Source organism: Medicago truncatula, chromosome 2 (genome assembly GCF_003473485.1).
Source record: "Medicago truncatula cultivar Jemalong A17 chromosome 2, MtrunA17r5.0-ANR, whole genome shotgun sequence".
NCBI classification, from domain to species: Eukaryota; Viridiplantae; Streptophyta; class Magnoliopsida; order Fabales; family Fabaceae; genus Medicago; species Medicago truncatula.
The window spans coordinates 14898412-14914899 of record NC_053043.1 but is presented as its reverse complement, the minus strand read 5'-3'; the positions used below and the strand labels follow the sequence as shown (position 1 = coordinate 14914899).

The following is a 16488-nucleotide window of genomic DNA, read 5'->3' as shown; positions in this document are numbered from 1 at the left end:
CCATATAAGTATGGTGGCCAGTATCTAGGTGTCATATTTGCGTTTTCCAATAGCATAGCATTGTTATTATTAAAAGAGAAATGTTATTTGAACAACCATTTCTTGTGACAACTTGTTAGACAACCAAATTTAACAAAGAAATTTAGGTAGTGGCACAAAAATCAAAACAATATATAGAGAGAGAGAGAGAGAGAGAGAGAGAGAGAGAGAGAAAATAGAAGGGCAGTGTGAGTATGAGAGAGAAAGTTGTCACAAAAGTTGTCAAAAAATAGTTGTTCACATATCATTTCTCTTATTAAAATTAGAATATGTAATAGAGGTATGTTATTTGAACAACTACTTTTTGTACAACTTTTTTTTATGAACAAGTACTTTTTGTACAACTTATGGGACAACTAAAAATATAGAAAGAAATGTGTGTCTTGACACAAAAATCAAAACAATAGAGAGAGAGAGAGAGAGAGAAAGCAGGAGCGTAGTGAGTGTATGAGAGATAGTTGTTTCAAAAATTGTAAGAAAATGGTTGTACAAATATCATTTCTTTATGTAATATTACTTGAACAATATATTCTTTTTTGAAATTCAACTAAGTATAATTATTTAAATGATTATTAAGTAACCAGTGCGTCTTGTGCTCCTTGTGTCAACCTTATGGTTACAAGTCCCGCTGGTTGACTGACCTCCACCTCAACCAATGTCTATATTTGACATTTATGATTGCACTGCCATCCTAGAAAGCTACCATGAAAAATTTGTGTATTGGTTACTGCATCGCTTCCCAGTTTGAGATCTAATAATTGTATTGGAGTTTTTATGTTTTTTATTTATTTTGCTTCTTTGTTTGTGTCATTTTGATTTTTTTAATTTGCTTCAAGTTTGTATTATATGTGTTCGATGAAATGTTGGAGACTGACTTGTTTTTTAGGATCATATTTTGAGTAAAGAGCTTATTGTGATTATCATCAAATTCAACATTCTTTCATTCTTACAAAAGACTTGTCATCATGTGGTTGAATCGGTCATTTCAAAGATCACCTATAGTTGAAGTGAGCAAACATGATAAATATTTTTTTAAAGATGGTTGCAATTAAAGACCGTGAGTCTTTCAGTATTCTAGACCATTGGTCGGATATGAAAGAAATTAGTTTGGTTGTTAGGATAAGAGTTTGGTTTCTTAATGTACTATCTTTATCTTTATTATATATATTTGCGCTATTTTTTTTTTAAAAGTACACGTGGCAACTAAAAGTGATAGGATCATTTAATGTTATTTTTTATGTACAAAAAATGTTGTGCAAAAAATCATAATTTAAAATTGTTATTTAATGCACTAATGATTTCTTTTATGTAAACAATAAATACGATAAATATGGAAAAACTTATAATATTTTGATAGGAGAAGTTATTGTACCATAATTGCAATCAAAATTATTCAATGCACCGAGATTATTCACTAAAGAAAATGCGCACGAAAAAAAAAATATAAAAGTATTCCTCCAATATGAGCACCGAAATTGTGTTGATGGTTTTTTGTCAAAAAAACAATAAACTACATGATTGTTATATGAAAGATTACTTTTTTAATTTATTTTTTGAGGGAATTAGTAGATTATTGCTACACACGTTGTTGTTTTTTTTTTTTTTTTTCTTTTTTGAAGGATTGATTAATATTTCAAAAAAACAAATGGAATTGGAATTTGATTAGGTTACCGAAATTGTTGTGTAAAAAGTCATAATTTGTAATTGTTATTTAATGCACTAATGTTTTCTTTTATGTATATAATAAATATGGAAAAGCTTATAATAGAAACAACAATCATAATTTCGAGAATTTACCTAAAATGTTATCTCCATTTGATATGAGAAGTTATTTCACCATGATTGCAATCAAAATTATTCACTGCACCGAAATTATTCACTAAAAAAAATAGCATCGAAATTAATTTGTCAGGTCTCCATTAACAGATTTTTTTTTTTATGCATTGAAATAAATAATAAAAATATTATTAAAACTAATTTATGTCATTTATAGGTATTCCTCCAATAAAAATGTTAGTTATCTAGAATCAATTTTAAAATTATTGTTTCGTTATTACATAATTTTATTGATAGAAAATCAAATTTTAAATTATTTTTGAACACGTCAATTAAAATTTTACGTTCGATGATATCATAACATGTGTCATTAGTGTGTTGTTGAGCCAATTATATTACATCGTTTTGCTACGTCTTATTTTTTATTTATAAGTCTTTTAGATATTTTTTACTAAACAGATATGAAGTGATCAATCTTTAATTTTATTTGGTCAACAAATTCTAACCACACTATTATTGGAAATATGTTTTTTATTGCTTTACTAAAAATAATCTTTCAGAATGTTATTCCTTAAACAAACACTCCCTAATCACCTATATTAATTTGCCATTACTAAGAGATTTCACTAAACAAATATACTCCAGTAATTTTTCTTTATGATTTGATTTGATTTTATGTATTAATTTCCCCAAACAAATACTCAAATGGTAATACTTCAACTTCTAAACTAACTTCCACCAATGATGGTTTAACATTTGTCAATATTATTTTGTTGAATCAATAATATTACTTGATTTTGGTTTTATTGTGTCATGTTTTAAATATGAGAGAAATGATAATAAATATCTCCACAATCAAAATATTTAAATAAGATTTAATTATTTTTATTGAGAATAGCTAAAAAAAATAAATTTATTAATTTGACCTAATAACAAGGAATATTGGCTTTTTTTTGTTAGATCAAGGAATATTGACTTTAATACATGTATTATATTATTTTTTTTGGACAAAAATACATGTATTATATGATTTGAATAGTTTTTCAATATAATCTTAAATTCAATTGGATTTTTTAAAGAAAGTTTTGACATTACTGAAATTGATCTATCTCATGAGATATCCCTAAACAAAAAAAATCAAAAACTGAAGATGAACTCTCAAGTTTTTCTATGTTATACTACCTCATTTGGTCCTTATTATAAAATAAATTTCAAGAATTGCAAATAAACTTATTTCAAAATTAAAAATTAAAAATTGAAGATTAACTCTTTCTATTTATACTTCCTCTTTTTAGTGATTTATTAAGGATGAGAATTAATGGGTAATTAAGAGTTTGGAGTATAGTTTTTTGTGTTTTCTTTGAAAAAAGTTTTATAGGAAGATGTAAAAATAATTTTCATTGGCTATTGGTTATGGAGAAAATGAAAGAGAGATAAAATTAAATGTAATTTGCATTTTAATTATATGAGAATAAACAAAAACAATTATCGGAAAAGATTACTTTTTTTAAAAACAAGATTAAGTAGGATAAAAATTTGTTTTTTTTTGCTTATATTTTGGGACAAAGAAAATGAGTTTTTTTTTTTGCTTATATTATGGGACAGAGAGAGTATTTTGTCAACTCAACATAACGCATCAACATTATTCTATCGTGAAATCCCAACGAAGACCAAAACTGAAGGAAGTTGAAATAATAGAGATTGATTATAAAATATTGCATGAAAGCGAAAAACATCAAAAAACTTCAACTTAATATAAAAGTTTACAAACAGCGTTGAAAAAACTAACAAAATAATTTATCAAAATGCTTAGAGTTTCAAGGGAGCGTGCAATGAGTTAGATCATCGCAAAGCACACAACTGAGATTGACACAACATCATCACCCAAAACTTTAAAACATTATGTATATTGATCATCTCACTTATATGTTTTTCAAGATCTACTTGCATCCAATTTGGAACTTTGAGTCACAATTGACACTTTAACATCTCTCCCATAAGTGTGAGACTCTTGCGTATGAGGTCTGATGACATAGCCAAATAAGGTCAATTGTAGGCACAACATGGTAAAAAATGTGAGTTGATAGTGGTTTGATGGATTGAGATTTATGATCCTATCTTTCATAAAAAAAAGAGAAAGAAAATTAGAAAAAGAGATAATATAAAAAAGAAATTTAAAGATGATAGAAATGACAAGGGAAAAAAGTAGTGTGTGTTTTTTCCATTGAAGTGTTAGGAATAGAGTGGGTTCATGAAAATTTTATGGGATAGTGAAAGGAGTTGAAAAAAATACCACATCATTTTAAAATGTCTTATAAGCATGTAATTTTTTAATTCAACATAACACGTCTACATTTTTCCACGACTAGATCCCACCAAAGACCAAAAGTGAAGGTATTTAAAGTAGTAGAGGTTGGATAATTTTTTTCTTGAACATCTAAAAACTTATATTTAATATAATAAAATTAAACTAATGACATCCAAAAACTAAAAAAATAGTTCATCATAGTGTTTGGAGTTTTGTGCAAGCCTATAATAGATTGATCATCACATTTGTTCAAGAGAAATCCGACAAGTGAGATTGACACCACATCTTCACCTAACTCCTTAATACATTATGTATATTAGTCATCTCACATTCATGTTTCTCAATATATACTTTTGCTTCCAATGTAGAAGTTTAACTTACACATGACACATTAACATATCTCTGTTACGTATGAGACAATCCGTATTTCCGATCTGGTGAGAGAGCCAAATAAGATCAGAGATACAACATGTTAAAAAATGTGGGTTGGTATCGGTTTTATAGAAAAATGTTTTTGTTTCTTTCTTTCCTGAGAAAGGAGAAAGTACATTAGAAAAATAAAGAAGACGAAAAAGGAATCTAAACATGAGAGAAATGATAAGAGAAACAAATAAGGAGTGATTGTTTTTATTTGAGAGTATAAAGTATACAACGAGTTACCGATAATTTTATACATTTATTGAAGGAGTTAAGAATTAATTGGTAATTATTTTACTAAAATATTAGACTCATTAAAAAAATGTAACGACAATTTTCCCTAAAAAAAATGTAACGACAATTTAAAATTTCTAGCAAACATTTTTTTCTTCCTTATTTTGGCATTTCTATTGATTGACGTTGATTCCAATCTGTTTTTGGTTAAAAATAAAGTAGACCTTTTTCAGCAGGTCTCTAAACCTTTTCTTTACTCGGCTCAGGTTCGGGGGTCCGGACGCCATGTATGTATTTTTTTATCTCACATCTACATTTTTCTATTGTAAGATCTCACCAAAGATCAAAAGTGAATGAATCAGATATAACAGTGGTTGAATAATTTTTTGACATTTGAAAACTAAAATTAATTTAAGATAAAAAAAATTAAACAAAACGACATTAAAAAATATAGAAATCAAATTATCATAATGTTGGGACTTCTGTGAGATTCTAAATTGAGTTGTATGATCACATTAGCCTAAGAGCAATCACACGAGTGAGTTTAATATCAAATCTTCATCCAAAGTCTCAAGACATTACGACATGGATCGTATTATTTATATGTTGCTCACAGCTACTCTTGCTTACAATGTGAAATTTTAACTTACACTGAACACATTAACATCTCTCCATTAAAGTTAGACTCTCCGTGTTCGTGATCCACCACCTAAAACACTCCTGCTCCCCCAGAACTTTGAACCAAAATATCATACCACCGTTGGGCTTTCTGGAGGAGCGAAAACTAATGTGGATAGATGCATCGGAGAAAGGGCAACCACATGTGAAAACGAGACTACATTTCCATCTAAAATTTTAAGGCTTAAGTATGAGTTTTTTTCACTCTTTTGATGTTCAACTTGCACTCTTTCATATGATGTTGGACTTTAACTGACTTTTGCTACATCACAATATTATCTCCTTTAAGTTTGATGGAATTCTAACCCGTGCTTGGCACGGATTTCCATGCTAGTTAGCTTCTAAAATTTATATGTGTATTGATAATATTTATTTAGCTTTCAATGTATGGATGTAGAATATCCCAACTCATAGTCAAATTGTACTCTCGTTATTTCAATTTAAATGAAGTTGATTTTATCGTAAAAAAATTATAAAAATTGTTATGTAAAAAATAACACGGCTCTAAAAACCAATTAAGTGGTTTGTAAAAAAAAAAAATCAATTAAGTGGACAATTGTGGCTATTAAACGCATCCAAGTATATCATTACGGTATGTGATAAAAGGAAAATTGGCAGAATGTGGTAACTGTTGTTAAAGATCAACGAATATATACCGTTTTTTAATCTATAATAAAAGCTGCCATAAATGATGTAGCTTGTGACACATTGCATACCCACTAAAACAAACAATTAAAAAGAAGAAGAGAAATCTTGTAACGGATCTTAAAATGAATTCATAGCATTCAAAACACGAGTTTAATTTATATATTGAATTATGAGCAATAGATAGTTAATTTCGTTCATTGCTATTTTAACTACTTTCAATAAAATAATAATAATAATAATAATAATAATAATAATAGTAATAATAATAATAATAATTTTTAAAATAATAATAATAATGAAGGATGGTTAAACAAATTTCAGTCTTTCAAATCAATTTATTTCGGGCATTTCATAAAAAATAAAATAAAAAATGTCAATCATGGCTAAAATGAACTTTTTGGGTTGAGGAGTTGTTGGAACAAAATAAGTTTTAAACAATGCCTCTTGAGTTTTGATTATAACAAAATAAGTTTTATGCCATAAAAGCTGCCATAAATAAATTTCTTGGGTTGAGGAGTTGTTGGAACAAAAATGTCAACCACGGCTAAATTAAAAGATCAATTGGATATGCTAATATTTGTTCAAGTGTGCATGATCATAGACAAAAATTTACAATGTCTTTAATCCTGTATTGATTTGGAAGAACAAATGTAGAGCAAAGAATTTTCAAGAGAAGTTAAGTTCAAGTCAGAATCTGAAGAAGTCAGACTGAAGGTAACCTAGAAGCTAGATAGTTCAGACTCTGGATAGCTGAAGACCCAAAGGTGCAGGAGACTCTCCAAGCTGAAGCTATGGATGTTCTGAAGTTTTAGAGGTCAATGGATGTTATTTTCAATGAAGGACAGTCAAGGACAATAATACGACCACTACCTCCAACATCTAGTACGACCACAACCTCCAACATCCCATGTGAATTTGTATGAAGCTTACAGTTGTGTCTCTATTGGAAAACAACGATTAATTCCTCATCAAGGAAAGGTTTCAAAATCATTCTTTCATAGGACATTAACCAAATCAAGCAACATATCAATGATGTTTGATCAAGTTTCTCTAACGACTCTAATGATGCGTTGGCACTCTTCAACGTCTCTTTTCAACATTTATATAAAGGATTGAAGACTTGAAGAAACTACAAGACTCTGTAATATTTCCAAAGTGTCATTGCTCTGTCAAATTGTATACGCATCAAACACTTAGGATTTCTTATCAATTTTCACATCTTAGAAATTCATAAGTCTTAAGAGTCTGAACTGTGTTGTATTTTGTGAACACCTCTAATTGTATATCAAGTGTTCAATCCAAACAATTTTCTTTGTAATCTTTGTTTGTTAGAAGTCTCTTGCTTGTGTACTTCAGCAATTGTAATCTTGAGTGATATTATCGTGAAAAATCTCTTGTAAGTGACAAGGGGACTGGACTACTTTCAGATTGTGGAATGAACCAAGATAAATTGTTCTCTCTCTCTCTCTCTCTCTCTCTCTCTCTCTCTCATACCCGCATCAATTAACTCTGAACATTGTTTCAGATTCTGAAATCTATCGGAAGCTGAACTTTGGACTTAGTTAAAAAGAAGAAAAAACTAACACAATTCAACCCCTCAATCCCTCTTGCGTTTTTCTCACCTTCAAGAGTGAATGGTGAGGCGTGGAAATGAAGGAGAAGATTGAATGTGTGGAAGGAGGAGTTGTTGGGAAGTGTGATGAACTTTCTAAATTCATTAATTTTGCAAGTTGAGATGGGAGATCGTTGGGTTTGGAGGTTACATCACTCTCAATGTTATAATGTCAATAGTGTTTATAATTATTTCACTGCGGTGGAGGACAACACTCCTTTGGTGAATAAAATTAACTTTTATGGTTAAAAGTGATTCCGCTTAAAATAAATATTTTTGTTTGGCGGTTGTTACTAAACCGTGTTCCGACTAAGGATAATTTGGTAAGGCGACAGACTCTTGCTCAAAAAGATCAATATTGTTCGATAGGTTGTGGGTTCGTAGAAGACAGAGATCACTTATTTGTTAAGCGTGGTTTTTATGGAAGAATTTGGTCTCTTGTTTCAAGTTGGTTAGGCTTCTCAACGACAACTAATGTGAATTTATTGGATAAGTTAGTACAACTTGATGGGTTAGGAGTTCAAAAAAAGTGTTAGTTTAACTCTTAATATTATTTAGATTTACGTGGTTTGGATCATTTAAAAAGAGCGAAATAAACATATTTTTCAACACAAGAAAAAACATTTACAATATTTAAAATCGAAAGTGACAATTATCATAAAAAGAATGATGCACAAACATCTATATTTAAACACTTCATATTTTTCAATCCGCATTCAACACACTTTTATCTTTATTTTTCTCTTCCGTTCATATAATCAATCCATTACTTCTTTTATCTCTTTCTCTCGATGAATATACATCATATCATATGATATATAATATTCAAATTTAGTTGTGGTATATGAAAATGGCAACACTACCACCATTAGTAAACTTAATGTAGTAAATAATAAAGTAGAAAGTGATCCACATCACACGTATATTAAGTGAACAATAAGCAACATAAAGACGCTCTCTTTGGTGTGTAATTTCTCTTTTCCCTTTATTACTTCACAACCCCACAATCTCAACGGTTCAAAACCCAACGTCTCCAAAACTATACCTCATACATTTATATATTTCACCCTTCTTAGAACCTCACACCTTTGTTTTCTTTCTTTCAATCCCCAAAACCATACGCTTGTTCCATTTTTAGCTACACCAATTTAGACCAAACAAAAAAAGAAAAAAACACAAAAACAACGTTGAAAAAACATAAATAAGAAACTACCTTATTTTTGTGTATTGTGTCTCATTGTTCGTAACTGTTACGTTATGAGCTCTAATTATAGACAAAGAAAACGGGAATGAGGTAATGTTGATTTCTTTAGCATTTACTATTTACTATAATCTTTAAACCGTTCCTTTCTTTTCGTGTAATAACTATTCTTTTCTTTGTTGCTTTATTGTTTCTCCTTCATCTTTTCCTCCTTTTTTCACATTCTTCTTTTTTCACCAAGAGAAAAATATGTCTATGATGATGAATTTTGGGAGGTTGCAATGTTTTCAATCTCTTCATCCCTTTATTTGAAAAGGGTTGTTTTGTTTTCAGGTTAAACAAAACCAAACCCTCTTGAAAGTTTGAAGAAAAAAACTGAAAATGGCTTCTTCTGGTGTTGAAATTGCGACTTCTTCATCTTTTGGTTGTGTTCTAAGGGACCGTAATCATCGTGATGGATGCAGAGAAAGTAGCAAAGTTAAGGCTACACATGCTGTTTTCCAAAGGAACATTAAGAACTTTGTCATGGACCACCTTAACACGCGCGTTACCATGTCTTCTGATTCTGCAACTAACGAAAACAACAATGAGAGTCAAATGAAGAACAACAACAATAACAATGTTTCTTCTTGGGCTTCAAAAGGTAGCACCAATCTTGCAAGGCTTCATTTGAAGCGAAACAATCACAATGGCATCATCAACAACAATAAGGATAACGAAAATGAGCCATCCTTGGCTTCGTTGATTAGCCCGAGACATTCGCGCCTTCTTGATCGATGGGCTGCGAGACAAGCTCGTGAGATGGTGTCAAATTTGGAGAATGAAGCTGAATTGTTGTCCATTGATGATAATACTAACAATAACAATGACATGCCTGCAGTTGTAAGGACATCTAGTTCTACCTCGGATGAATGTTCTTCGGAGAAATTGAACGTTGGTGCGTCTTCCCTTGTTCAATTATGGGAAAAGAGGCTTAACAATTCAAATGGATCCAAACCAAACACTCCAATGGAGAAAACAAGTCCAACTGGTGTGACAAGTGCAACTTGCAACAATGAGAATGTGTTTGTTGTTAACACTCCAATTGAGAAAACAAGTCCAACTGGTGGTGCAAGTGCAACTTGCAACAATGTGAATGTGTTTGTTGTGGAAGAACAAAGAGGGTCGGAAATAGGAGAGGGTTTTGAAGGACCGTTATCATCAGGGAACGAAGAATCGTTTTCGTTTTCTTCGTTCACTGATTGGGATTCTGATAAGACAGGTGATCAGAGTAGGTTGTGTTCAGTTGATCAAAGTAGGAAGAATTCGTCGGAAAGTGATAGAGTTAGTGTTGCTGATATCATAAAGAAACTCACTGCTACAAGTCAAACTCAGAGTTCACCTCCATCTTCTGGTGATGAAAATGATCATGAAGGATGTGGTGGTGGCAGTGTGGCAAGTTCTCCTCGTAAAGATTTTGCACCAGAACTTTCAGAACAAAGAGCCTTTCCTCAGGTTACTTGTTCAACAAGAATTAGAGGACGTCGAGCTTTCAATGATTTGCTTATGCAGTTGGAGCGTGATAGGCATGGGGAGCTAAAGAACTTGGCTGAACGTGGAACTGTCTCCAAGTTCGCACAAAAAGGTCGCATTCAGGTAAAAAAATAAAAAGGAAGTGGTTCTTCTTCTTTCTTTCGTCTTTGTTATGTTAGTGCTCGTGTCCAAGGTTTTAAATGTGTGATCTGTTGTAGTCTTTGATATTGCGGTGAATCGTTGTCAAATATGACTAGTTCAACTTCAATAGTCAAAAACCTTTTTAATGCTCGATTTCATTTAACTCAATTTCTGTGTCATGATGTGTATGAATTCAGGCATTACTTCGACTTAAATTGTTACGTGGCGCGGCAGCTAATGTTCCATCACACCAGAAATCAACATCATCTGAAGTATACAGACGAGTACAACCACACGGATCTGCAATTATGCAACTAAGGTTTGAAAATTTCCATACAAATGTCAACTTCCATGGACCATATATATGTCAGAAATAAAAAAAATTACATTCCATAAAGTGAAATTTAGACTGGTATATCATGTTCATGAGAATTGAGATGAGCAATTGAGCATAAAGGAAAATAAAATCAAGCACTTAATTTTATAAATGGTTTATGTTTCAAAAATATTTCATCAAGTGCATTATGAAACCAAGATACGCAATACATAGAAACACTCATCACAATTAAGGATATTGAACTCTTGCACCTTTATGTAATGCAGGAGAAATTTTAGCACTAGGGTTGAAGAAAAAAATACAGTACAGGCAGAAGTAGCAAACACACGAAGTCCTCCCAAAGAGATAGTAAACAACATCACACAATTAGAAAACTCTACCACTGCTGATCAAATCAGTAAAGACACAAGCGGCCAGATTGTGCATGGAACTGTCAGTCGTGCCATAGAATTGACAAAGTCAGAGACTCAGACTAGTGAAGAAGATCATCCAAGCTCAACTGTCATGTCTCAAGAAACATGTTTTGAGGCTCAGCATGATTACTCTGAGGAAGAGGAAATTAACCAGCAAAATGATGAAACTAGTTGTGATTGTGCAGTAGAAGAGGAAGCAAGTAATCAGAACTATGCTGAAAGCAGTTATGAAGAGATGGTGGAAGAGAACTATGATGAAAATAATTATGACTGGATCAGTGAAATTTCTCGACCGAGGAGCTATTGGGAAGAGCAGAGACAAGCATGGTATAGAGAGATTCTTGACACTGGTTCTCCAAATGAAGATATACAAGTGCTACTTCAAAGGTATAAATTCTGTTATCTAAATTTTAGTATAATAATTAGATTGAAAATTGGATGCCTACTCAAGAAAATGGTTTTATATATACTTAACACTGATCTGAATACAATTATGTTTGCAGAAGAACAGTTTCAACATTCCTATCCAGTGGCTTCCGTGAAACAATGGATAGGTTGATGCAATCTCATAGAGGAACACAAACACATCTAGTTAGTAGTCAAGATGATGAGATAGACAATGAAGGGTTGATGGCGTTTTTCCAAGAACACTTGTATCCTGGAAGATCTCCTCAAGAAAATGGAACAGAGAGAACGGTAGACGAAGAAGAAGAAAGGGTAAATGAGGAGGAGGAGGAGAAGCAAGATGAGAAAGAGCATGAAGAGGAGCAAGGAGGGGAGAGCTTGATTAGTAGTAGCTTGGTTAGTAGTTTGTGCCATGAAGTCGGAGACTATTCTAATCAATCCTCATCATGGAGTTATAGAGACAATGAAGCTGGTGATGATTTTGATAGAGTTGCTTCTACATCTTCACAACCTTATCAATCTCAGTCTTCCTATCATGATAATCGGCCAAACTCCGCATCTACCAATCATCATTCAATTGTGAGTTTATCATTCAAATGTTACCTTAAGATAGGTTTAGTGCATTATTTCTTGATATCTTTTACCAAATACAAAATGGCTGTACTTACAGGAAATGGATCTCATATATGATATGAGAGGCCATATGGAGCAACTTTATCAAGAGATGAGTGAACTGAGGAAATCAATAAAGAGTTGCATGGATATGCAGATGCAGATGCAGTTACAAAAATCCAATAACCAAAGGGTGCAAACAGGTTTGTATTCACTCCTATAGATTTTAAATGAGTCAATGAGATTGTCATACTGCAAAGTTGTCAATGAATCATTAGGAATTTCAAGTTCCTCGATAAGCTTAAGAATTTCCAAAACAAAGGAAAAAGAGGTGTTATATATGTTTTAAAAATCGAGTTGAACATCGAACTGTCAACCATTACGCCATGGTTCAACTGTTTTAAACCACTCGAAGCAAGAGAATATTGCGACCGAACGCTAAAATAACCTAACCGTGGACAATGTTGATTCACGGTTCAACAAGTTGAACTGTCCCGTTCAATTTAGTCTTTAAAACATTAGCTTAAATTTCTAACAAGATTAATGTTCTTGATTGAAAAAATAAGCTTCTTACTCAATAATGCATGACAAATTAAATTTCTAATGATAACTGCTACTTGAAATTCAACCAGTCTGCAAGTTCAGAAAAGAAGAATTTTGCTTCACCCAAAAGGAAAATCACAAATATTTCTCATACAAATTTCCTCCTTAGATCGCTTAAAACTCAAGAAAATGCATTTACTTTCATATACTTTCTCACCAATGCTTTGCTTTTTCAACAAAGTTATCTGTTGTCCTTTTTTTGGTGCCACTGAATATCTTTAGTCATGAAATGTACTAAATATAAAACACTTTTACAGCTGAAAAAGAAGAAAAGAAGTCACATAACAAGACTGGTAAGAAAGGAAACTGCTGCATTTGCAATGAGATGAAAGTTGACTCAGTTCTATACAGGTATGTATAGGCTTCTAAAAGAACCTAATATTAAATTATTTATCACCAATATTCAGAACAAAGTAGCACTCATGTTTCCATCAACTTCTTTTTCCAGGTGTGGACACATGTGTGCATGTCTGAAATGTGCCAATGATTTACGGTGGAACAACGGAAAATGTCCAATATGCCGTGCTAATATAGACGATGTTGTTCGAGTTTATCTTGATGTATAGCCTATCTCGGTTGAAAGAGTATCTTACTTTAGAGGACCAAATCCTTAGTCGTGAAACTTAGTGAACTACTAATACAGTTTAACGTCATACTTGAATTTCTCCTTTTCACCTATACTTTTTAAGTATATGATTTTTTTTAGGAGAAATTCGGTTGACAAAATCATTGTACATTTGATAGTTTTAATCTAACCTTTTTTCCTGCTGACTTATATGTGGTGTTCAGTTCTATAACTCATAGTCAAGTCTTCATGTCACAATGATAATAAAATAACACAAACACAAATAGATGTATTCAGTTAAAAATTGATACCAACGATAGTTTTCATCACTTCCAGCAAGATGAATTTAGAACTTAGTGCTCTTAAACGTAGAAAATTGAAATGCAATTTAACATTATATGAAGTTCATAACTTCAACTCTTTGCAGAACTTTTTTCATATTAAGTAGCAATTGTCTTTTTTAAAATAAATAACAATGATACTTAATGAAATACATTTCTTTCCAAGCAAAGAAAGAAAAAAAAAATTATTGCGTCTAGAGGGCTGGAAAAGAAAATTCATAAATCTTGTGTATACTTATTGTTAGTAGGTATGGAGAATCTGAAAATCACGTTAAATAGAGGCAAGAAACTTCTTTCTATTTCCTATAAAAAATAGTCATGTTATTTGAAGGGTTAGGTGTGAGATCATGAAGGGTCTCTGGAATGATACATGGAGCAGTGGAGCCAACTCTGTAGACTTGGCGTGTGTTTGGATCCTCGGTGAATCACCACCACGGCATGGACATGGCTACAGCCCCTCCAACCGCAGTTTCGCAGAAGCTCGAAATCATGCATTTTCAAGGTAATTTGAGAGTACTCCAAACACACTTAATTTTCTTAATCTATTTGTTCTAAACAATCAAAGATGTAAATGGAGAGAACCTAAGCCCGGAAAAGACAAGCTACAAGAAAATCAAACTAGATGTAGAAATTCCAATAACATTAATAAGAACAAAAGACTAATTTGAGTAGAACAGAGCTCATAGAAAATCAAAGCAGAATCGCGATCATGCCCCATATTATCAGCTAAGATATCCGTACAATAATTGGCTACGCGATGGGAGTGACACGCCTTCACTTGAATCATCTCTCAACCTTTCACAAGAAGTCACCAAATTTTCTACACCAGTCTTCCTCCAACAACAACACACCTCTACACTACTTTTTAGACTTTTAACAACCACTTCTGAGTCAACATAAAGTTTCATCATGCTACCGAGGCTTCCTGAAAACGAATCCAATCACAGTAAAACCCTTCTGGCTTCCACTATGCTTCCAAGTTCCGGCTAATTTTATATAATTAAGGCAAGAGGGCCAAGAATGAAGTAGTTTTCGCCTCACAAGTTGGTCATAACCTCGAGATGACCAAGCTATCCGCAATTATCTCATGGATACGTTCACTAGTCTATCCAATCTAGAGTAAAAATCATCCACCGATCTTATTTGATCTACCTGATCAATTTTAATTGATTAGATTCAAGAATGTCAATTTACACCTGCAAATGGAGATCCTTGTGGGGGGCTGCCTCATTTGGGGACCCTACGATCAGTTTTTTTCTGTCTTTTCCTACCACTTTTTTATAGAAAAATAAATATAATTAAAATGTAGGTAACTATAATATGAGATGAATTATTTTTTTACTACCAATTTTGAAAAGGACATAAATGAATGTTGTTATTTTTCTATGTTGATGAGTGTTTAATAGGTACTATTATTAAAAACTTATATAAACGAAGGATGTGTATATGTAAGACTTGCATAGGTACTCAAATGTGGATATCTCCACGGTGGATGCTCTAAAGCAGCCAGATTTTTTTTTTTTTTGTCTGGCTTGAAGACATAGAAATTGTACTGGAACATTAGAATCCCATACAAAGGATTCAAGTCCATCCATCTTTCTTTAATGTTTTGTCTTTAGGGGGTCTTTCTTTAATGCTTTAATTACAAGCAAGAAAATTTGGCAGCATATAGACGACTTACAAAGGAGGATTCAATCGCCTAAAAATCTAGTACTAGTACTTTCTGTGTCAGCTGTCTCCCTTCTGGCTAGACACAGCATGCCAATCCCAAAATAAACACAATAAATGACAATAAAAGAGGATGCTATAGTCGGAGGACATAACTACCAAGTGCAAATTAGCTTTGGGTAGGAATGCATCATTGGACTTGGACGTACATCTTTATGGTATGAAAATGAATGGCTGCCACCTATTCTCCATCAAATGGTTCAAAGAAATAAAATATTGAAAGTCTGAAACCACGATTCTCAAATTAGTTTTGATTTGAATGGCTTCAAAATAAGTATGTACAAATGCACTCCAGTGGTTTTTGTAAAGTTATTATTCAGAGTGTACGTTTAAATTGCATACTAGTGCACATTATACATGTTATGTTATGATGGCTGTCTAAATTGGAAAAGAATTGTTTACACACATGCTAACTCTAGAATTCAAATCCGTACATGGTTACCAATGGATTGACACTTGTGCCAAACAACATTCTAAAAGTTCAATTTGGACTCTTGCAAATCCCACTCTCAATAGTAGTGATGCCATCTTTGTGGCTCTGTCATATTAAGTTAGTCATTCCTACTGTAGCGTACTGCACATCTACTGTATCTCTGTAATCTCTAGTATCTTAGAAGTGAGTCATGTAATGTAAATACTATCATTCTGGTCAATTTTTTTCTGTAGCCAAGAACTTCATCTTAACCATGGGTGCCAGTCTGGGACTCCTAAAAAACCGACCATGCGAACTCCAGATGGTACCTGGCTTGGCATATTAAACCAACATGTTGCCTCTATATTATAATAACTACATCATTGTGATATCATAATAAGAGAAATGATATTTGTACACCCATTTTGGGACAATTTTTGAACTACTCTCATTGTGTTCTTATTCTCTCTCTTCCTCTTTCTCTTGACCAATAAGAAGAGAGAAGA

At 32.3% G+C, this 16488-nt stretch overlaps 1 protein-coding gene across 1 annotated transcript; it reads left to right on the top strand.

Moving 5' to 3' along the window:
- The first annotated feature begins 8793 nt into the window (after window positions 1-8793).
- On the top strand, window positions 8794-13711 carry LOC25488200 (general transcriptional corepressor trfA). Its single transcript, XM_013607870.3, has 8 exons — window positions 8794-9006; window positions 9247-10548; window positions 10764-10885; window positions 11170-11703; window positions 11820-12300; window positions 12392-12536; window positions 13194-13287; window positions 13385-13711. Exons 2-8 carry the CDS (start codon window positions 9295-9297, stop codon window positions 13500-13502), a joined length of 2748 nt encoding a protein of 915 aa, XP_013463324.1. The 5' UTR covers window positions 8794-9006; window positions 9247-9294; the 3' UTR covers window positions 13503-13711.
- The last annotated feature ends 2777 nt before the right edge of the window (window positions 13712-16488 follow it).